The sequence below is a fragment of the Podarcis gaigeae genome (assembly GCF_964106915.1).
Source record: "Podarcis gaigeae genome assembly, chromosome: 7".
In the NCBI taxonomy this organism is placed as follows: Eukaryota; Metazoa; Chordata; class Lepidosauria; order Squamata; family Lacertidae; genus Podarcis; species Podarcis gaigeae.
In genome coordinates, this window is record NC_139683.1 from 63,699,442 (window position 1) to 63,722,616 (window position 23,175).

At 42.6% G+C, this 23,175-nt stretch overlaps 1 protein-coding gene across 3 annotated transcripts in view; it reads right to left on the bottom strand.

The window, feature by feature from the left end:
- Positions 1-2,725: 2,725 nt before the first annotated feature.
- DSP (desmoplakin) overlaps positions 2,726-23,175 on the bottom strand; it is a 47,618-nt gene continuing 27,168 nt past the window's right edge. The window contains exons 11-24 of one of the 3 annotated variants that reach the window (XM_083747105.1): positions 22,779-22,931; positions 21,931-22,085; positions 20,937-21,063; positions 20,287-20,503; positions 18,754-18,965; positions 17,734-17,900; positions 16,963-17,101; positions 16,424-16,617; positions 15,149-15,311; positions 14,720-14,803; positions 13,602-13,709; positions 12,710-12,808; positions 8,704-10,998; positions 2,726-6,630 (exon numbers count right to left, since the gene is read on the bottom strand). In XM_083747105.1, coding sequence (XP_083603231.1) covers positions 3,430-6,630; positions 8,704-10,998; positions 12,710-12,808; positions 13,602-13,709; positions 14,720-14,803; positions 15,149-15,311; positions 16,424-16,617; positions 16,963-17,101; positions 17,734-17,900; positions 18,754-18,965; positions 20,287-20,503; positions 20,937-21,063; positions 21,931-22,085; positions 22,779-22,931 — 7,314 coding nt within the window. In that variant the 3' untranslated portion in view covers positions 2,726-3,429. The remainder of the gene's footprint in view (positions 6,631-8,703; positions 10,999-12,709; positions 12,809-13,601; positions 13,710-14,719; positions 14,804-15,148; positions 15,312-16,423; positions 16,618-16,962; positions 17,102-17,733; positions 17,901-18,753; positions 18,966-20,286; positions 20,504-20,936; positions 21,064-21,930; positions 22,086-22,778; positions 22,932-23,175) is intronic. The other 2 variants (XM_083747107.1, XM_083747106.1) reach the window with 2 other exon arrangements.

Genomic DNA, 23,175 nt, shown 5'->3' on the forward strand with positions numbered 1-23,175 from the left:
GGAGGCCTCTGTGCATGGAGCTGTACACAGGAAGGCTGTGATGATGGTGCTGTAGGCACAGCCCTGCTGCTGTTTGAATATGTGGGCATAGCTTCCAGTGAATAATCAAGAGGACCCCTTCACCCTTGATGGCAACAACTAGAAAGATGCTTTCGGGTTCCCACCAGTGTAGTTGCAGTCCGTCCCTTCTCTTTTTCATTCAGGCGGCGCAAGGCACTTGAGAGTGTAAGCAGCCTGCTTGTGTAGTTGTGCAGTCCACAGACTCTTGCTGGTCCTATTGCACAACCTCCTTGAATGTTGCGTAGCTGGAATGTGTTCTTGAACTGTGATAATGGACCTCGCTTGTCTGGATGAAGAGATGTGTTGTGTGCACTCAAGAAAGCTCGTTTGCTTGGCTGGAATGTAGCCCACTAAATGAAGAGAGTCCTGTGCTCAGTTTTTGTCCAGCCACCACTGGCATGTGGTCCCCATGATACAATGCAGCCCTTGGGCTAAACGCATGCATGCATCTCACTTGATATCTCTAGTCTTGATCATAAGCAGCTGAATATTTTTTAAAGGCAATGTGATATGAAACCTCTATGTCATTGTATCCACACATGTAAGTTATCACTTGATACTGAAGTTGTCAAATGATGTGCACACAGACATTAGCAGAGTATAAGGCAGACCCTTATAACTGAGTTTAGACTCTTTTTAACAGTGCAGTTCTCATTATTGCCATCTGAACAGGCACCACTGACGTGCTGCATTGGGTTAATATTTGGGGAAAAATAAATGCAGTTACTCTGCAAACAGGGAAAACTCTGTGTTGATTGACTGAACTAGTGGGACTTACTGGCCATCCTGGAGCTAAAGGGGCAGATGCAGACAAAGGTAAGGACCCCAAAGCTTTTTACTTAACCATTTAAATCATCTATTTCAACTCATGGAACTTTGCGTGATATGCTTTGCTATCTAGGAGGAAATGGGCAGAAAAGTGAATGGAGAAAACTAGGTTCAGGCCTCCCTGGACCTGGTAAGATTCCAGAATTTACGAGGCAAATGTCTAAGTGTGCTACTCCATTTCCCCATTATGTTCAACTACCTTCTGTGAAACTCTGCATCCACTTTAGAATAAAGCAACCAGACCTAACCACAGCTGTTTTTTGCAGGCAGCTGAGCCAACCATTTTGGCCATTGTTTCCCAAAGCATCCTTTGTATATTTGTATACTGGCTGATATGTAGCAGGTCTGTCTTGGGGTACGTAGTCTGGACAGAGGTGCATCAGTTTCTACACAAAGGCGTATTGTGGCCAAGAATACAGGTTAGTTCTCACTGAGGTAATAAATCGAATGCCTGATGGCATTCCATCCCAAACCTCCAAGGCTGTTGCAAGGATAAAATTAAGATAACTGTGTTTTATTTATATCCCACCCTACCAAAGGAGCCAAGGATGATTGTATATGCCATATTTTACTAATGTAAATAAATGGCTGAATATTCTTTCAACTTCGCACTCAGAAACCAGGTAGCAGGAAGGATGACCCTGTTAATTTCTGTTTCTTCATCCAGGATTTCTTGGCTATTCTGCAATTTGGCTGCTCCAAAATTGGCTATTCCACTAGGTTCCCCTGGATATAGTGGTCCCCCGGGTGTTTCTGGACTGTGAGAAGACTATGGCACCCACCCTCTCATCCTGGCTTAGTAAAGGGGTTGCCTATTTATAGAACATTCAGTTGGAAGATTCTGCTGACATGTGTTGGAACACTGCAACATGAGATTATGATAATTTGCAAGTAAAAATGGCAAGTGTCCTCCTTTCCCTAATTTCTACTATATGCATCCTTGTCTAACTTGCGTATTGTCAAAGTGTGCTGTCTCCCCAAATCACAGGTGTATCCCCATCAGGTATAGATAAGCAACCACTATAAAACAGCCACGCTAACAAGGGTTCCTGTGCTTTGTTCCCCTGCTCTTTCCAGCAACGCTGTTTTTTGAGTAGAGGTTCTTGCAATAGATGGATACGTAAAGGATGCTTTAAATGGTGGCTACGACATAAGCCACCCGTGTCTTGCTTTTCCGAGAGAAAAGAAATTTGTTCCCATGCTAAACTCACTGATGGTTTGCCACAGAAGAGAGCTAAGAGAGATACCATAGCTCAGGTGTAGAGCATATGATGTAGCAGGTCCCAGATTCAAATCCCTTGTTTTTGAAGTATCAGATGGTAGGTAATGGAGAAGACCTCTGCCTAAGACTCTGGTGATGGAAAAGACACTTGAGCCAGTCAGAGCAGTCAGTATTGGGTTAGATAGAACACATACTCTGGTCTGATATAAGGCAGCTTCCTATGTCCCTATGATCAAGTAAGTTTTAAATGAATGGATGCAGTTCTCCACATCTGTACTTCAGCATTTAGCAATGGAGGTGTAGATCTAGAAAACTGCTCACCAGTTACTTCCGATAGGAAACCAGAAGCAATTTGGAATGTACTTGGCAATGGCTTCCCATCCACTTCCATGGTTTCTAGTGATCATATTCCCACCATGAATTTAAAGTGCAAGTCTAATGCCTAGCCTCCTTGACAACCACAGATATTTACAATTGAGATCTGAAGCAGCTGTTAAATGTGAGACTAAGGGAACCTCCACTGCAGTCGACTACTGCAGCTAGTTTAGCCACTGCCAAGAATGCACGCAAAACAAACACTTAATGTCAAGATATTTACCACAAAGGAATCAAAGGTGGTTAATTTTTTTTTTTTTATTGCCAGAATAGTAAATGTTACACAGATGGGCCTGCATGGTATTACCCGGGTTACAAGCAAGCAAAAAATGAATAGAAATGTTTGGCCACAGCAAAAGAAAAGGCACATTCTAATAAATCTGCCCTAATAAAAGCAGTGTGACCAAATGAGAATATAGCATAGCACAATTGGGTATAACATTTGTTGGAGAGGATTTTCAGACCATCACCGTTGTGCAGTGCAACATCCACATTGATAAAAAAGTGGCTTTAAAAACATCAACACTGATAAAAAACAATATGAAGCCTGGGATAATAGTTTGTGGCCATGCATGACTATTTGAAGGGAACAAAAGCAAATGCTAAATACATGAGAAAAGATGCTTGCACACCAACATCAGAGAGAGAACTTGCCTCCTCCATTTACTATGAGAAGTCTGCACCCAAGACATTGAGAAAGCATGCACACATGCAAGTGAGTTGTATATATATATACATGTATGGAGAAGCACAGCATCCCATCCAGAAAGATTTATTTTATTGGCATTTGGGTTTGGCTTCTATTCTGCAGCTTAACTATTTCACCCAAGCAAGTGCTAAATATCACCAACAACCAGTTCTTTCTGTTTGTTAAAACAAAGAAGGAATACAGATCCCAGCAGATGCTTCCCGTGCTAAATTCAGATAGGCTAGCTAGCTAATGACTAGCGCCCAAGCGAGCTGCTGACGGTTGTATAGGAATAAGAATACGAGGCATTTGTGTTTGCATCAAAGCTTCCTCTCCTCGATCCACTGCGCGAGCCTGAGCGGGATCCACTGCGGGATCCACTGCGCGAGCCTGGTGCCGAAGAGACATTGTATGGGCTGGAGATGCCTTTGGATGAAACCGAAGAAGCTTCCAGTAACCGGAGCCCAGTTATGTCTTCCACCATCGAACGATTCATTGCATCTCTGAAGGAGATTTTCAGCTTTGTTTTGGGACAGGTCAAAATCTTCCCATAGTTGCTGGTGTCTTGTAACCTCTGGGCTGTCCGGCCATCAATCAGCCCTTTTCTAATGGCTTCTTCGGTACTTATTCTCCCACGGACTTCGGGGTCAATGAGACCTCCGGTGATAAACTGAAACTCAAGGAAGCGCTGGCCAGCCTCGTAAGGAAGCCACTTTTCCTTCACAGCCTCTGCGGCTGACATTCTGTTTCGGCCCTTGATGCCTTCAAACCCTATGAAGGCTTTATGAGCTGGCTTCAGCCGTGTCGACATCTCGTGGTCAATGAGGCCTTGGGCGACCGCTTCCTGAAGGGAAAGCCGCTGGCCTGTGACAGGGCATATTATGCCTCCCGTGCAAGCTTGCGCTTCCAGCAAACGCTGGGCAGTAATGCTGTCAACAATGCCCCGTTGCACGGCTTCTGAAATGGAGATCTTCTCCAAATTTTCTGTGTCAAATATGGCTGCGATTGGACTCGTTTCCTCGAGGGACTCAGAAAAGGAGCCGGAGCCGGAGCCCGAACTGCTCTTTAGCTTGATAGATGAACTCTTGATACTCAGTACCGTAGGGGAACGAGTGGACTCGTGTCTGAAAACTTCATCACCGCCATTCCTGCAAGCAATCATGTCTGCAAACTGAGTGAGGCTTAATGACCCGGAACGGTATTGCTCAAAAAATTTCTTGTCCACAAGGCCTTTGTCAATGGTGTCCTGGATGTCATACTGGTGGCCCGTTTTCCTGTCAACAAGCACTACTCTTGTGCTCCCATCTGAACCTGTTATAGTGATTTCTTCCCATTCGCATTCCTGGTCAGAAAGCTCCAGGTAAGTGTCATAGTCTATGAGGCCTTTATTGTATGCTTCCTGGACGGACATTTCCTTATTTGTGTCTGGATCTACGATGACGACCCTGCGCTTCCTGAGGGTGTTTTTTTGTGAAGTCTGCACCACTTTCTTCTTCTCTCTCAGGGGCAGGAGACAGAGCCCACTTCCTTCATCGACTATGCACCTTTCTTTCAACTGCAAGTAGGTCAGGTTTTCTTCTGTGTTGGGGTCAAAAAAGCCTTTGGTATCATCACTGGGATCAGAGAGAATGTTATTCAGCTCTTTGTCGAAGTAGCCACGTTGGTATGCCGTGCCGACTGGCAACCGATGACTTTCCTTCGGGTCGATGATCCCACCAGTGGCTATCTGGGCCTCCAACAGACGAATCCCGTGGCCTCTCTCAATGAGTTCCTTGTTCATTGCTTGGAACAAGGAGATGATGTTTCCCGTTTCTGGATCTTTGTACCCAGTGACTGCTCTTTCAGCAGACAGGAGTTTTTCTTTAAATTCTATTCCAACTAGGCCTCTTTTGTAAGCTTCTTCCACCGTGTGTCGTGAATTGTTCACAGGGTCCACAACAAATCCAGTGGCTGCCTGGGCTTCCAGAAGCTCAAGAGCTGTTCCTGGTCTAACCAAACCTATTTTCATGGCCTGGTAAATGCCAAGCTTCTCTCTGGTGGCCTCATTATAAATGCCAGCTATGCAGCTGGAGCCCTGGAGGAAATCTTTGATTCGGTCGCTGACTTCTTCAACCGTGATTACTCCACTTTCCAGATCATTTGCCGTCGACTCCCGAATGATGCCAGAGTCTACTAACTCAGAAATGTCAATGGGCTTCCTGATGCCTTGGAATGACATGCTTCTCTTCTGCACGGGAAGGAGGAGCAAACCAGTGTGTGGTTCGATTCTGCATTTCGCCCTCAGCTTCGTGTAACTTATGGCCTTCTTGGTGATCGGGTCAATTAAGTTATTTAAACTCTGAGGTTGGTTCAAGGATCTGACCAGGTCTCGATCAATCAGCCCACGAGCTAAAGCGATGTCTTTCGGCAAGAACACACTGTTGATGGGGTCAACGATTCCTCCCGCAGCCAGCTGAGCTTCAAGGAGACGTATCCCGGTCTCCCTGTCGATAAGCTGTTTACCGATGGCTTGTGCCACAGGCACGGTTTTCCCTGAGAAGGGATCTTTAAATCCGGTGATAGCCTTTTCAGCGGTGTAGATTTGCTCCCGGTCATCAAAATCAATCAGGTCTCTAGCAACTGCACTGTCCACACTGAGAAGTTCGTTGCGGTGGGGGTCAATCACACCTCCGGTGGCTGCCTGGGCTTCCAAAAGGAAGACGGTGTTCTCTGGGCTGAGAAGCTGCTTCCGTTTAGCCTCCACCAGGGAATACTTGTCCTTAGGGCTAAGAGAGGCCCCGGCTATAGCCCCAGCTCCTCTGAGATAGGGTTCGAGATCAGCAGCAACTTCCTCCACGGATTTCTGCCCCCTCAGCAGCTTATCTAGGGTGGACTTGTCTATCAGCTGGCATTCGTATAGCTGGACAGCAGTTATTTTTTTCCGCAGGCCATTGAAGAGTAATTTGGAAGGGTCAATGGCAAAGTCATCTTCTGTCTGGGTGACTCTGTTGGCCACATATGGGCGCTGCTTCAGTTTCTCAATTTCCCTTTGCAACCTCAGGCGCTCAGCCTCCATCTCCGACTGGCTCTTTCTGCTTGTCTCTTCCAAGCGACTGCGGTACCTTTCTTCGATTCTCTTCATCTCTGCCTGCAGCCTCTCAATTTCTATCAGCAAGGCACTCTTCTCCCTCTCGCTCTTATCTCGCTCGGACTCAATCTTCCTGATTGTCTCTTCCTTCCGGGAATATTGGCTCTTCCACTGATTTAAGTCGTTCAGGATTTGCTGCTTCTCATTCTCCAGCCGCATTTTCAAGCGGGATTCTGACTCCAGTGTGCCTTTGGCCCGATTCAGCTCTTCCTCCAACCTCAGCAACCTTGCTTTGTCTTGTTCCAAGGCATTAATTTTTATCAGCAGCGCTTCTCGTTCCTGCATAATATGAGTATACTGGGATTTGGATTCTTGGATCCTATGGGATGTCTATGGTTTTTTTAAAGAAAGAAATAAACAAGGAGAAAATTAGTGCCTCTTCTTAACATCCTATATTCCCTATATTTCAACCTATCCTGTAAGGGGTACTGGGTAACTGTGGCCCTGAGTAATAAATCTGATGTTTTGGATACAGCTGTGGATTTGTTTTATTAATACAGGATAGTACACTGATAGAAATGGGCTAAAAAGTATTATAACAGGAGAGTCTGGGGCATGACCCAGCAAACTGGGGTCCTGCCAGTTTCAGTGGAAAGATTAAGCATGTGTTTAACAGCGCAGTCCTACACGTCTACTCAGAAGTAAGATCCACAGAATTAAATGGGGATTACTCCCAGGCAAGCGTGCATAGGACTGTAGCCTTGTGCATACAGCACAATCCTATCTCTTCCCTTTGAAATCAACAGGAATTAAAAATACTTAGCTTGGGGTGGATTGTACTGTCAGTGCTTAATATTTTCCCTTTCTCACCTGTACATATATACGACATGCAGTCTTAATTTTGACAGTAGTTTAGCAGAAGCTAAGTATTTTGGGATGCCTGCACTTCAGTACTGCCTCTGATAAAATCTTGTGTCTATTGAAAGGGGACCTTCATCTTGCTCTGTTTACAAAACATATGTATCACGACATCAAATCCAGACTGATCTTACCTGGAGCCGATTTACCCACATTAACAACAACAAAAAACAACAACAAAACCAAAAAACTAATTACTTAATTCCACAATCTTTTTCTTCTTTCAAAAAAGCGCTTATTTTGAGACTACAACTAGACTAATGGATAAAGTTCCATCACGTATCTTATGTGATGAATCTGAGTGAATGAAAGTACATAGATAATAATGTGCGTGTGAATTACAGGTGTGGTGAGGGGACAATGAGAGCAAACAGATACCCCACTGAGGAAAATACTGCTTGTGGACCAATCTTGCACTAGCAAACCAATATAGTTCAGCAAACATTGCTTAAGGTAGGCTCTCCATTCATTTCAATGAGTGAATTGATATGAATTGAGGCTGAACTGTAGCAATGCTTGATGGGTTGCTCCTAGTAAACAAAGACAGGGAAACCTAACTATCATTTTACTTGAAAATTATGAGCCCAAGCTACTAGGCAAAATAGGCAGACTCCAACACAGAAGAAAGCACACTTGAGGCAATGTCAATAGGCTTAAGTATGCTATTCTCTGTGCAGGATTGTGACTCATAGATTTCTTTCTTTTTTTTTTAAGAAAGAAATGAAAGCAGTGACATGTATAGCATGCACACATACATACAAACACATATATAATTATGTATAATGTGCATTTTAGACAATATACAGGTACATAAGCAGCAATAAAATGTATACCAAATATACAACACCAGTATAACTATGTATACACTTTTGCATATGTACACTTTTTAAGGTATACATGTATGTATTTATGTATATACATATACTACCCTACAGCAAAATAAAGAATGAGAAGAGCAAAGGAGATAAGGATAAGCTCCAATATGCAACTTCATGAATAACATATTGTATACCCCTCTTTGGGGGTTGAGATGTCAAGAGTAACCGAACTTCAGGGGGTAGCTTCTGTAAGAACAGGTTTCGGAAATATGGCCTGGTCTTCAAAGTCCTGCTCCTTTCTAAGGATGATGAAGAGTTGACCAATTTTCCACAGGAAAAATGCTAAATTCTACTGGAATGACATATCACCCAAAGATTTTTTTTTAAAGCACCAAAGGTAACAAAAGCAGATGCTAGGTAAGATTTATATCTCCTTTGCACTAGTCTAGAAGCGACCCAAATCTGGGCCTACAGCTAAGAACATAAGAACAGCCTGCAGGATCAGGCCAATGGCCAATCTAGTCCAGTATCCTGTTCTCACAGTGGCCAATCAAATGCCTGTAAGAGACCTGCACTTAGAAGCCGGTTGGAATTTTTATATCAAATTTTAAAAGGAATCAATTAAAATCAATATACATAAATTTAGGGTCCAATGATTGGTTGGAAATTCATTTGGTGTTGAATTATTTGAGGGACAGTAAAGTTGTGATCAAATATTTTTGAATACCTCCATAGCCTGCTTTTGGAATTTCTCAATTTCCTGTCTCAAATTGTCCCTTTCTTTCTGTAAACCATTTATCAGACCCTGAAGTTCCAGGGTATGCTTGCTGCTTGTTTGTAGTTGACTCTTAAGTTCAATAATTGTGGCATTTTTTTCCTCATCCACTTCACTTCTGCCCCTTCTTAGATCATCATACTCCAATCTCACATTACGCAGCTCTTCCTCTAACATCAAGTGTTCTTTTGTAAGGTTCTCGGTAAGAGACTGAAGTCTTTCGATTTCTATTTTGCACTCATTGAGACTTTTGCTCTTGTCCTCAATAGCCTTTTGCAAGTGCTCGTTGCGCATATGAGCTTGCTTTAGATTCTCTTGCTCTTGGACCACCTGGCGGCGCAAGGTTTCAATCTCTGAAGTGTACTTCCTTATCTCTTCCAAGTATCTCTGCTTTTCCCTCATCTGACCATCTAGCACCTCTCTCTGGTGCTTCAAGTCATCTTCACTCCTTTTCTTGACCATCGAGACCTCCTCTATCTGCTGAGTAAGGTTTGTGATCTTGACAGATTGCTCTCTGTAAGACCTCCTCATAGATTCTAACTCTGCTTCCACTTCCTTCCTTTTGGCACTTTCTTCCGCCATGGCTCTAGTCTGCCTACTTAGCTCCTCCTCCAGCTTGCGTTTCTGCTGCTGCAGCTCTTTCATTGTGCCCTGCAGCCTTGTGCTTTCTTGATCTTTCCCTTTTTTGTCCTGGGCAAGCCTCTCGTATTCGCTTTTTAGCCGTCCCAGTTCCTGCTCTTGGACTTTCAACCTGCTGATGGTCTCTGTGGCATTGATGTTTACTTTCTCCAAATCGTACTGGACTCTTTGCAATCGGATATTCTCCTCCTCCATAGACTTCCTCTGGTTTGTTTCTGCTTCTAGCAACTTTCTCAGCTTTTCAATCTCTTTGTTTTTGTCCTTAATTGTCCTCCCAGCATCGTCAAGAGACTGCTTGTAACGCATGGTCTCCTCGGAGTATTTCTGGACAGTCTGTTTTAACTCAATCTCAAGCTGCTGCTTCTTTTGCGAGATCTCAGAGCCAATGGCTTTTTGCTGGTGAGCATTTTCTTCCACTTGTCTAAGGTTCTCCGATGTCTGACTTATAGTGTTCTTCAGTCTCCTAATTTCCTCACATAAGCTCCTATTTTCTCTCACGACATTGTCGAGCTGTGCTCGGTAATTACTGGATTCCTCGTCCTTCTGCAGTGTCACCTGATTTATTGTGGTCTTTGTGATATTAATCTCAGTCTCATACTTGTTCTTTAAACTAATAATTTCCTCGTCATAACTGTTCCTTACCTTAGCCAATTCATTCTCAAGTTCCCATCGGCTTTTAGCCTCTTCCTGCAGCTGAATCTTTACTCTTTCAAGCTCCTTGGTTTTGTCCTGGATGGTCAAAGCAGCATCTTCAAGCGCTTGCTTGTACCTCGCGTTGTCTTCGTTGCGCAGATGAATGATCTGTTTTAGCTCCAGCTCGATCTGCTGCTTCTGCTGAGCCACCTCCGAGCCGCAAGCCTTTTGCTGAAGAATATTTTCTTCTGCTCTCCTCCGCTGCTCTGTAGCATCCAAAATGCTGTCATTGAGCCTGATGATTTCATCCTTCAGATCTCTGTTCTCTCTCTGCAGCTTATCGATCTGGGCTCGGAGGTTTTTGGCATCGTCTTCTTTCTGGGATGCTATCTGGTGGATGGTGGTCTTCTTAATGTTTATCTCTGTTTCATACTTGTTCTTTATATTACTCATCTCCTCATTAAACTGGTTTCTTACCTTAGCCAGCTCATTCTCATATTCTCTCTTCCGATTCCCCTCGTCCTGGAGAAGCACCCTTAACCTTTCTATCTCGTACTCCTTCTCCTTGATGACTTTCTCAGATTCTATCTTTTGCCAACCAAGGCTTTCTTTCTCATTCTGCCTTGTCTTCTGCAGTTGGTCAAAGTCAGTCTTCTGCTGGTCATATCTGTCCTCCAATAGCTTCCTTTTCCTCTTCTCATCTTCAATCTCATAAGTCAGCCTTGTTATTCTGTCATTCAGATCTTTTATTTGAGCATAGCACTTGTCCAAGTTTTGTTTGGCAGAGCCACCATCCAGCTCTGCTTGCCTCTTCATCTCTTCCAAACCCATCAGTTTGGCCTTCAGCTGGGAAATTTCCAACTGGTACTTCTGTAGGTTTTGCTCCAGGAATTTGTGCTTATTGCTGTTATCGGAATTGGCATCTCTGGCTAGTCTCAGCTCTTCTTCCAATAGTTCTATTTTGGTGCTTTTCATCTGCAGATTCAGAAAGCATGAAAGATAAAAATTACCTATTGTAACCATTTTTGACCAACAGCATGCTACTCATTCACACACACACACCCCAAAAAATCACCACTCCACAGCTAATTTTAATAAAATGCCCTTTCGCTGTTTGGTTGTTTTATTTTATTTTTAATACTTCACATTCTCTTGTTAACCATAATGGACAAGACTCTTGACATTCTCAACGAGGCCTTTTTAATATGTCATGGTTTTCAGTGCAGAAGTCCTAATGCACCAGAAAACACTGGATCTCGAGGAATATATGCTACTCTATGTCAAGCTCTGAAAGCAGACTTAAACCAGAGCTCTGGGGTTCATTTTCTGGTTTTTACACATTTGTTAGCCTAGGAAAACATTTTTAAAGGCGTGATATAAAATGTTTTTTGAAATAAAGAAACTTGTTGATCACATATCATGTCGGAACCAATATTGGACCAAATAGAAAACAACTGTACAGAAACCAGGTGTCCACAAACAGGCCAATTTATACAAAAAGGAAAAAGAGGGGAAGGCGCTAATGCTCACAGCGGCCACTAAATACTATTCTCCCTCTTGGATGCCCTGCACGCTAATCTCAATATGTGAATGAAAACTGGTTCCTTAACAGCAACTGAACATTACTCTGTACATTCTCAGGATCCTGTTTTTATTGCTTCTTGTGTTCAATGGCCAAGACTGGGCATCCAAAGCCATGCTTAAATTCAGGTTGTGCCCCATGTAAAGCTGGTGCAAAACCAAATTCAGGGGTCCCGAACTTGAGGGAGTGACGACTGAAGCTAAAATGAAAAATCACATCTACTCAGGGTGGATTTGATTTAAATCAAATTGATTTAAATCACTAGTCAATAAGACTTGCCTTAAATCACTAGTCAGTAAGACTTGATTGAAATCATTTTTTTTACAGAAAGACTCATTCTTGCTGGTATAATCTTAATATTTACAACCAGATGAAGGTTTCATGAAAAACTTAAAACAAATCCTTATTTCCTGATGAATAGCCTTTGGCGTATAATGTAACTTAAATAGAAAACTATATTTAGAAAGATTTTTTCCTCAAAAAACATTTTATTTTAAAAATCCAATTTAAATCAAAAAAATCTGATTAAAATTTTTTAAAAATCCAATTTTTTCCATTTTTTTTAAATCATTGTTTTTTTTATCCACCCTGCATGTACTGTAACAGGAATAGCTAGGAATCAATCTACACAGGCAACAAATCATCTGATAGTAGCTCATTCTAAGCTATTACAACTTCAAACTGCAGATGAGCCCATCACTTTCTTGAAGGATGCCTCATGGGGGGAAAAAGCCTCATGCATCTAAACAACTAACATATCCAGGAAACCTACTCTAAAATCTTCCTAATATGCCCATTTTTTAATGTGCAGGGAGCAGCATTTGTTTTACGGGAAACAGTGTTCAAACAAGGAATCGGCTCTATCTGCAGTCTAAATTGGTCTGGTCCACAAAAGGCTGTATTGTATGAATCTGCTGAATGCACGCTTCAAATTTAAGACTAAAAAAGCTGACTCGTGTATAGCAAGAAAATTAGGTTTCCATTGTAGAAGTGTAGCCTTAGAATGTTATTTATTATTGCATGAAGGTATTATTAACAGCATCAAAAATATTTACAAAAAACCCAGGAACTGGACAATTCACAATACATGAAGAGGGATATTACCTTTAAATCTTCCAAGCTCTTTAACATTTCACTCAAAAACTTGTAATAGTCTCCTGATTTTGTAAGAAGTTCAATGTAACGAGACTGGATCTCGGCAGCCTGCGTGGAGAGGGAGGGAAAAAGCAATCTATTGTCAACCTATCCCAAACGCTATGTTTCGTCTGCATCAACAGGCCTGAGGTTTTGTGTTGTTATTATTTTAACATAAAATTTCAGCCTAATTCTAGATTGACTCTGACGTAAATATAAAGGTATAAGACCCCTGACAGTTAAGTCCAGTTGCAAACGACTCTGGGGTTGCGGCGCTCATTTCGCTTTACTGGCCGAGGGAGCCAACACTTGTCTGCAGTTTTTCAGGGTCATGTGGCCAGCATGACTAAGCCACTTCTGGTGAAACCACAGCAATGCACGGAAATGCCATTTACCTTCCCGCCGGAGTGGTACCTATTTATCTACTTGCACTGGCATGCTTTCGAACTGCTAGGTTGGTAGGAGCAGGGACCGAGCAAAGGGAGCTCACCCCGTCGCGGGGATTCGAACCACCGACCTTCTGATCGGCAAGCCCTAGGCTCTGTGGTTTAACCCACAGAGCCACCCGCATTGACAAAAAGATACATTACCATAATAGGAGTTAGTAGCTCCTTTTGAGTACCTAAAGAAATTACAAGAGATGCAAGCAATTTCTGATTCTTTTAATTCTTTAATTTCTGATTCTGATTTGCTTGAAATACATTATGCTTAATAACGTTGGCGTCAATGAACCTGTTTCCTGCACCTGTTGAATTTCCAACTTTTCCTGGTCTGCAGTGGTTCCCTTTTCGGATGTTTTGTAGCCTTGGATGACTTTAGCTAGTGCAAAATTATCATGAAAATGTACTTTATTGTCACTTACCTCTTTCAGAATTAGCCCCGAAGGAGACTGGACCATGCTGCGCTTAATGGGAATGTTCAGCAAAGTCTCCAGTCCTGAGCAATAAGCTGCAGCCTGTAGTTCGTAATCCTGCAGAAGGAGAAGAAAACACAATTCATTTTGTAAAGACAGCCACCATATGCCTCCTGACCTGGATTTTCAGACTGCAGGGAGGCAATAACCTACTCTTTCAACCTTTTGACATCAGCTGAAGACCTGGTTATCTGCCCAGGTTTCTGGTGGAATTTTGGTGCCAGTGTTGATGTTTATTTTAGCTGGCTGGTCGTAAATATCTCCCTTGTTTTTAGTCCCTGTGTGATGTATTAAATTTGCAAGCTGCTCTGGAACTACACTTGTAATGAAGAGTGTGTTTTAGACAGACAGATAATAAATAAAACCCCAAATCCTGATTTTAAGAATCAGTACAGTAGAGGGTTGGAAGAGAAAGTAGTTGCTAAAAAAATAATAAGAAAAGCATTTAAAACCAGACATGGTGGAAAGATAGAGAAACTTTTCCCCACAACTTGCATTAAAAAATCTCTGAATGAAAGGCAACAGAAAAGGATTTATTGTACAAGCAGATCAATGGAGTTTAAATAACATGTCTTAAACTTCCAAAAATCAGCCCCATGATTAACCCAGACAGGGAGTATGACAGAATGATTTGGGAATAAGACCCACTGATTTTTTCTATTTCAAATGCTTTCTAGAAGTATGCTCAGTACAGCAATCTGAACAGAACTACTAGAAACACAAAAATAAAAACAAAATCACAAGATAATCCTGTGCATATTTTCTTTCCCTTGGCGTAGCCACCTCAGATTGTTGTCAGTATTTGTGATTTTCCAAATTTGCCCTGGAAGTTTTGGACCAGCCAGACTACCATGGATACACTTCCAGAAATACAGAGGCTGTCAGTGAATCTGTATCTTGTAAACTTTGGTTTGCCCAGTAACTAAGCCTATGGTGCTGAGAAATGTGAGTGTGTGAGGGGTGAGAAGCATTTAGTCTAGAATTAAGAAGAGAGAGGGGAGCCTTGCAGGATTAAGCTCTTGTAGGAAAAGATATATTCTTAGGGGAATGTTCAAAAATAACAGTACCTTGATTGCAGCTGAGCACACCTCTGCATTCTTCATCACATCTTCCACTCTGTCTCGTTTGCTTGTGATTTCAGCATGTAAGTTCTGCAAAAAAAACAACCCCACAATATTAATTTTATCAGATTTCTAGCTGTCAAGTCTTCTTTTGGTTCAGGAGAATGGCAACACTTGTCAATCACTCCACTGATGATACTATATCTCTCATGGTGATCCCAAGAGACAATTGTGGTGACAAAGATGTATAAAGCAAGCTTAGCTGAGATGGGATTTGAAATCAGGACATCAAGCTCATAACTTGCACCCTTAATCATTATTGCATTAGCAGGGGTTCTGACACAAACTCCTAATACTTCGCCGAATCTAAGTTGGTTTCACATCAGCCAAATTACTTAGGGAAAACACTTTGCAACACTGAATGCAAGACAATACCTTTTGCTCCTGCAGATATCTCATGACGGTGCTAACATCTCCCAACTTCATGGCTTCAATAGTTTCCTGCCGGCGCCTGGCATCACAAATCCATTTATTCAGAGCCTGGTAAAGATCCCGATAGGTTTTCAGCTGCTTCACCTGCTTTTCTAAATCCCAGGTCCTGTAAGACAAAGTAGCAACACATGAAGCTGCCTTAATTCACACCACTAGCCTATGCAGCCCAGTGCTGCCCACTATGATTAAACGCAATCTTCCAGATGTGAGATAGAGGTCTTTGCAAGCAGAATTAATCCTAGGACCAATACACAAAGCATATGGCCTCCGCCGAGCCACGGCCTCTTCCTAAGAACAGAAAGAGATCCGCTTTGCTACTTCAAAAAGCCCCAAGTTAATGTACGTATCATGCAATATCTGCATACCATGCAACAGCTGCAATATAGATTAACATATGGCAACATAAAAGCCTTGTGCTTTAAAAGCCACCAGCCAGTAGTGGATAGCTCAGTGAAGCAATGGCACTCAGCTGACCTCCCACCAGCTGAATTGCTGTTGCTTACCGGGAGGGAGAATGTGAAGGGTGAAGTTGCAGGGAGGTCAGAATTGTGCAAACACACTGGCAGAGCCAATCCAGCGCTCCTGCCAGTGTGTTTGTTCCACACTGACCTGCATGCTACCTCAACCCCTCTCCTTTCCCGTAAACAGTGGCAACTCAGTTGCTGGAAGGTCAGGGAAGGTCCTCCAACATTCTGTGTGACATTCCATTCTAAACATAACATATAAACTGTAATCTTCATAGAAATAGCTGTAGTTTCCTAGGGAAGGACGTTTTCAGCTACCACGATCTTAAGTCAAACACTCATCAGTTCAGTCTGGAAATGACTTGGCGTTATGTATGAACCCAGCCCAGCAGCTTAACTTTGGCTTATTAAGTATGGTGAAAAGTCACTCATCAACCAAGGTCTGTGGCTGGTTTACAAACCATACCTAATGTTAACCTGGACCTCCTTAACTATGGCTAAAGAGCTGGCACAGCCCCAAAGCTAGAGAGTTATGAATCTAGAGCAGCAAAAATGCAAACCACTCTCAAGGCTCAGCTGATCTCCCTGGTGCCTTTAACTATTACAGGAACTAGAAAGTCAAGTTTTAAATTATTATTTTTGCAAGATGCCTCAGCTTTAACTATTAACTATGGTTAGCATTGATGTGTAAACGAGGTCTACAGCTTACTGAACACCTGATTTGAAATTTACTCTTTAGAAATCACAAACAAACCTGTCATCGATCTGCTTATCCACCCTTTGCCAACGGTCTGTGAGGTGCCCGACTTTTTCAGTGAACTTTCCAAAATCTAAATCGTGGAGAGGATACGCCTGGCAAGACTGCGAGTGGACCTGGTGAGCCCTCTGCAGCTCTGCCTCCAAGGTACTAAGCAGCGACTTCTTCATACTAAGGTCTCCTTTCATTTTCTGGAAAAAAATAAGCAACAGAATAATCTATCTTCAGATCTCACCAGAAAGTAAACACAATCACAACGTAATCCAGACAGCTGCAAGAAAGGGCAGAATAGGTTGCATATGATCAAATTTAACATATCTAGCAATATTTATCTAGCAACTGGATTATTTTTTCATAGGAAATAGAATGTGTTAATTTATGGAAGAAGACCAAATTATAAATCGTAATATACAAATGTATTATAACATTAAGCTTCCCCCCCCCCATATTTAAAAACAGCACAAAGTCTTTAAGACATTGTGAGTAACCAATTCATGGCTCAATCTCCAATATATACATAAAACCCTCTCTCTTACCTTCAGGCAGGCTCGATAAGCTTCCACTTTATCTGGGTCCAAAGAAAGAGTATCCTCTTCTGTAAGTCTGACTTCGAACACTCGGATCACATCTTCTGTTTGGAGAATTGCCTGGAGCAGGGACCTCAGCGCATTCAAGCTATAGCAAAACAATGCCATCAGAAAGTCATATGCAGGGTTGGGAAAAGATCGTTTGCTTTCAGTCTCTTTTCTCTCCACCCCTCATTGCTCGGGAGTAAGTGCCACTGGACACAGCAGAACTTATTTCTGAGTAATAGGCATAGCATTGCTCTATGAAGTTGGTTTTGGTCGCCAGTCGATTCTAAGGAAATTTGAGCCCGCACACAAACTGTTCCACATGCAAACTGAGTAATATGTATAGAAAACGAAACTGGACGCCTTCATCTGCCCCAAGTGCAATAAAACATGTCTCTCTCCTATCAGTCTCCACAACTACAGCAGGCGTTACGGTTTGACTTCACCCCCGATGGCACACTTTCCCATCGTCTCTCAAGATGGTTGGATGTCAACAACAGTATAGAAAACTAGGCATCTGCATAAATGACGCTGCTTTGCACAGCTTATTTTGCTGAAGAAGTTGGACCGCCTTGGTTAGAGTTACCTTAGTTTAAAATATTAACAGTTACGGGTGTATTTTGGATTTAAATCCTTAAAACATGCAGCTGATTAAATAAAAGCACTAATCACTAAAAAATAACAGCAGCAAAGCACACCTATAATATGGATGACCATGCTTGTCTGTTTCCTTACCTGTCCAAATAACCAGCAGAGACCCCATTAATATTTTCCAGTTTCTGAAACAAGGTACTTATTTCAGACTGCAAATAGAGATACTTTTCAGAGCCTCTAAACCTGGGGAGATAATCTTTCTGTCCATTGAGAGCGACTGCTATTGCCTGAGAATCATTTTGTATACCCTGAGAGAGAGAGAGAGAGAGAGAGAGAGAGAGAGAGAGAGAGAGAGAGATGTTATTTATTCTCACACACTTCTTAAGATCACATTAACAACCTGCAATTGATGTATCATCTATCTTGCCCCACAGAACATGTGCTTCATGTTTAAGAAAATAAAAGGACTGAAAGAGATGTTCAGACACTTTTCTCTTTGGTATGCAATCCCATAATAAGCAACTTCTAGTACAAATCCCCAAAAGCTTCCTACTATCCTTCCAAGCTCTCTGCACACACATACTGTTCAGGGACCAAATCCACCAGCTGTGAAAGATGGCCATCTTTGCAAGCTAAGAAATTCTGATTGGATGAGATAAATGCGTATTTTTTAAAAGTCTGCCAGAGAGTTGTTAAGACTGACAGGGGCAGGGTCTTCTCAGTGACTGATATTAAATGTGCTGCGCTGCTTATAAACAAGTGGAGTTGATGGGTATTTTATTGTGATAATGTTGTGTCCATCTAGTTCAGTATTTTCTAGTGATGGGCAACTGCCCTCCAGGTCTCAGGCAGATCTCTCGTGTCACATATTAGCTGATCCTTGGCTCTCTACCACTGAGCTATGGTCTCTCTCCTAGTAGCTGCTGTAATACTTGCTCTAGCATAGATAGACGTCATCTCATGACCTCACTGCACAACAGATTGGCCACAAATGCCACCAGTGTTATTATACTAGTCGTATCAATTCATCTTGGCACTGCTGGTGCTTCTTAAGAATATTAAGAGTGGAAAAAGAGGGAATCAAGAGGATTTGGGAGAGTTTCATTCAGTCTGAACCACACACAACCATGCTACGCCTGTCCGGTGCAAATCACCACGTACCTCTAATTCGTTGATTCTGACGGACAGATTCTGGGAGGCCCCTTGGTCTGGCTGAAGGATGGTTCTCTGCGCCATGCGGAGCTCACAGTTCTCGATCTGGCGACGAAGCTTCTGGAGTTCCATAAGCATCCAGGCTTCATGCTTCTCTAGCTCCTGCTTCTGATTCTGGACTTGCTGGGATGAGCCCAGGTGAGTGACTTCAGTTGTCACAACTGGTTTAAAAAAAAAGAAAAGAAAAAAAGGGAAAACAACCAGTGGGTCAGTTTTCGGTTTTTGGAAAAATTAACCCCTGTGAATCGAGGTGCTGTGACGTCATGGCAAACAATGTGCTGTGGATAGGGAACAACTTGTACGCACTGCTGAATAAGTCTGCCTTCATTTCTCCTGCCCCATCACCTGGCAAAAGAACATGCAAGCGATTGGGCATGTGCCAGGTGAGGTTCTAGATCGGGGTCAGCAAACTTTTTCAGCAGGGGGCCGGTCCACTGTCCCTCAGACTTTGGGGGGGGAGGACTATATTTTTTGGGGGTAATGAACAAATTCCTATGCCCCACAAATAACCCAGAGATGCATTTTAAATATAAGGACACATTCTACTCATGTAAAAACACGCTGATTCCTGGACCATCCATGGGCCGGATTTAGAAGGCGATTGGGTCGGATCCGGCCCCGGGCCTTAGTTTGCCTACCCATGTTCCAGATCAGCAGTTCTCAACCTGTGGGTCCCCAGATGTTGTTGGACTACAACTCCCATCATCCCTGAGCTCTGGCCTTGCTAGCTAGGGTTGATGGGAATTAAAGTTCAACAACATCTGGGGACCCACAGGTTGAGAAAGGCTGTTCTCGGTGATTAAAATGTGCTTGCCTATAGCGGTCAGCACCCAATTACCTGCACACAGACTTCAAGTGCGCTATTTTTTGGTTAAGTATACCCACTGAGCCTTTTGGTGAAGCGGAGGCCTACCTATGAGCAAACTATGGGGAAGAGCTATGGTTCAGTGGTGAATTACATGCTTTGTGTACAAAAGAACCCAGGTTCAATCGCTGGCATCTCCAGGTAAGGCTGGAGGAGAACAGTCTCAGAAACCCTGGGATTTCTGCCTGTCAGCACAGACCAAACTGAGCTAGATTTGAAGCTCTCAGAGCAGCTTACATAAACTCAGTAATGAACAAGGCAGCCCCGGCCCTCAGTCTAAAAGGCATGACACAAAAGGAAGAAGCGATGAGGAGGGAAGAGGACAACAAGCAAACTCAGGCACCACGGACTAATTGTCTGTCAAGTTACTATGTGTCAAGCTGAATGCAGTTCACCAAGTATCTGTTGGCCCAGCATGTATTTGACATTCCCGTATTTCTGCAGTCCCAGACATGGAAGAGGGACACACAATTGACTGCACCCTTGGTGAATTGCATGCATGGTTGGTGGGCTGCATTTGGCTCAGTGGGTCACAAGTTGTGCAAGCTTCCAAGGTGAAGCACGACTACACCCTGCAACAGACGGTGTGGTTACTACCACTCTTGTGGAAAGCTGACCTTGATTTGGTTGCTGCGGACGCTGCTGGTGTTGTCCTGGCAGCTGGATGACCAATGTTTGGTAGTGCTTCTGAGCATCGGAGAACTGAGTCTGGATTTTCCTCTTATCCTCATCTGCGAACATCTCCGAGCCCTGGCTGTTCCTGATGAATTCTTGGTAATGAATCTCCAGGTCAGCTATTACTCTCTGGTAATCTTCTCTGCGCATGGTCTTCAGCTGAAATGAACAGGAAGAAACAATTTAAGGAAAAGCAGCCAAAGAAAGCTGATGCAATCCTCCAGAATGATGACTACAGGAGAGGGGTATTCTGGAGAGTTATTTATATTTGTAGGATTAACAATGACAAAATGAGCTAACCGTAGAGGTTTACGTTAGAATGAAGAGCCTAAGGTTGCTTGCAATGGAAAGAGACAATAAAAGGAAACAGGGAGAATCTTGGTCAGCAAAAGCAAGAGTCGACTGCAGAATTGCCAGTCATGTTATCAGTACAAACAAAGCTTGAGAAAAGGCAGACAGCCCCTGTAAAGTCTAGAATGCATATACCCAAGTCTTCTTATATATGTGCTCAAAAGTTAGAAAAAGCGCACATTTGCAAAGACTATGAAAAAAGCTCCTGGTCAAACTTTATAGAAGTCATTTCAACACCCACCTTAGCAATAGTCAGAGCCTTTATCTTCTCAATGTCAATCATGCAGTAATGCCAAGACACCAGGCTTTTCATGTTGATGTAGAGTTGATTCCAGAGAGCCATAATGGCCTCATAGTATTGCTCAATCCTAAGGGGCAATGAATGATGTTAACTCAGCTTCGAAAAGCAACATCAGTGTCTGTCTCCTAGTCAACCAGAAGACGAGCGTCCTGAGCAGATAAGGGCTCAAAACCCCAAATAGGAAAACGCAAATGTTTTCAATATAAATGTGGACTTTTTTCGATGCAGCACATTGAGAGCTAGAAGTCTGCTCCTTGTGCAATGATTCCCAAACTGCAGGGCTAAAGTGTGTTGGATACCATATTGGATACATTCAGCTAATGATGTGGCCTCATTTAACCCCAAGGAATACATAAATAAATATGAAAGAACCCTATTCATATTTAATCTGTATCAAAGAGCCACAAATTAAAATGAATCTGAATTAAATTAAACCAATTTTTTTGTTTCCAGTCAGAATTAGCTTTGCTTAGAATCTGGGAGAAAGGCTGCAAAATGGGCTCTTGAGGGATGGGGAAAGCCCACTCTCTAGAAAGATTTCCTGTTGCAACACAATGGAGACTGATGTTCTATAGCAGGGATGGAGAACTTCTGGTCCTCCAGATGTTCTTGAACGCTCATTCCCATCAGCCAACATGGCAAATGCTCCGGAATGATGGGAGTTGGAGTCCCACAACACCTAGAGGTTCCCCTTTCCCTATAGACTTGCCCACAGTCAGCACTTCCCACTCAAAACACAAAATTAAATTTTTGCTCGCTGGCCTTGAGTTCCATAAATAATATACAGATGGGTGCACAGAGTCCACCCAGTCACACTGTTATATGCAACTGGGCCCTTTTCTGACCCAATCAAAGATACACAACATAAAAAGCCAGGGAAGAACTCTCACTTTTTTTCCAAGCAATATGGCTTCAGGTTTTATGAATAACTCACTTGGTCGCCAGATCCACAGCTAATGGATTAGGGGGAGGGATAATGAGACTGACAGATGGCACCAGCATATCGACTCCTCCTGGCCCAGTCACATGCCACTTGCTACGTTCGCTGTTGTCTTTCAAAATGCACTCGTCTCCTTTGCGCATGGTTTTCTATGGAAAAGGCAGGAAAAAACGATTGTCGGCATTAACACACTGGGACAACGTAAATACTTATTATGTAGTTTTCAGTTGCTGCAATTTGTTGGAATCCTCCCTAGGACTAGAAAACTTTTAGTCATAGGTCTGAATACACATATAAAAAAGGCTTGGATACCCAGAGGCCAAGATGTACGGGATTGAAGCTGGCATGAATTCCTATTAACATGCATAAAATAACCTCATGTAAAAATTGTTAGGCTAAACTACTGCAATACACTGGGGTTGCCCTCTGTGCCCAGAGGTGTGATGCAGAACACCGTAATCTACCATTTGATGGGTCAATCACAGGGTGTTCTCTGTAGCACTTAGAACACATCATACTTCATTCAAGCATGCAGTTTCCCCAACATTCAGGAATGACATAGTCCTACGAGGGCTATACCAAGCAATAGATTTGAATGGAGTTCAACTCCATGCATCTTTGGAAACATTTGAAGACATTTCTACCTGAGCACCTGCTTAGCAGCTGCAGTAAAGAAGAAACTAGAACAGATTATTTATCATCCAATACGTTTGGTCTGTTTTAAGCAGATTTTAACTGAAGATACATAGTAGCCTGCCTCAGGTGCTTGGGATGGGATTGCCAATAAATCTAAAATATATACAATCAACAGTTGAGTAATTAATCAATAGCATGATTCTTACCAGATCTTGTTTGTAGTCACACAGAGCCTTGAGAATGATTGGCTTATTGCTCTTGTAATCAGGGTTCCGTGGCTTTAGCTGAACAATCTTCTTAGACTTATTCACCAAATTTTGCACTTGTCTCTTGTATTCCAAAATTTTCTCTCGCTCACTCTAGAAAGACAGAGAAAGTTTGTCATGGCAAAAAATACTTATAAACAAGGAACCGCATTCACTAACACAGACCTGCATTTGCTATCGGTCAAATCCAGATTCTCTTCAATTTTAAGACAAGTATCTTGGTAGACTTCAGTGGTAACATTTTGAGAAAATCAGAGTTAATATTTTAGAGTTCTATAAACTCTTAAGAGTTATAAACTCTAAAATTAGAGGTTCTGCAATCAATAACAGAGGAAAA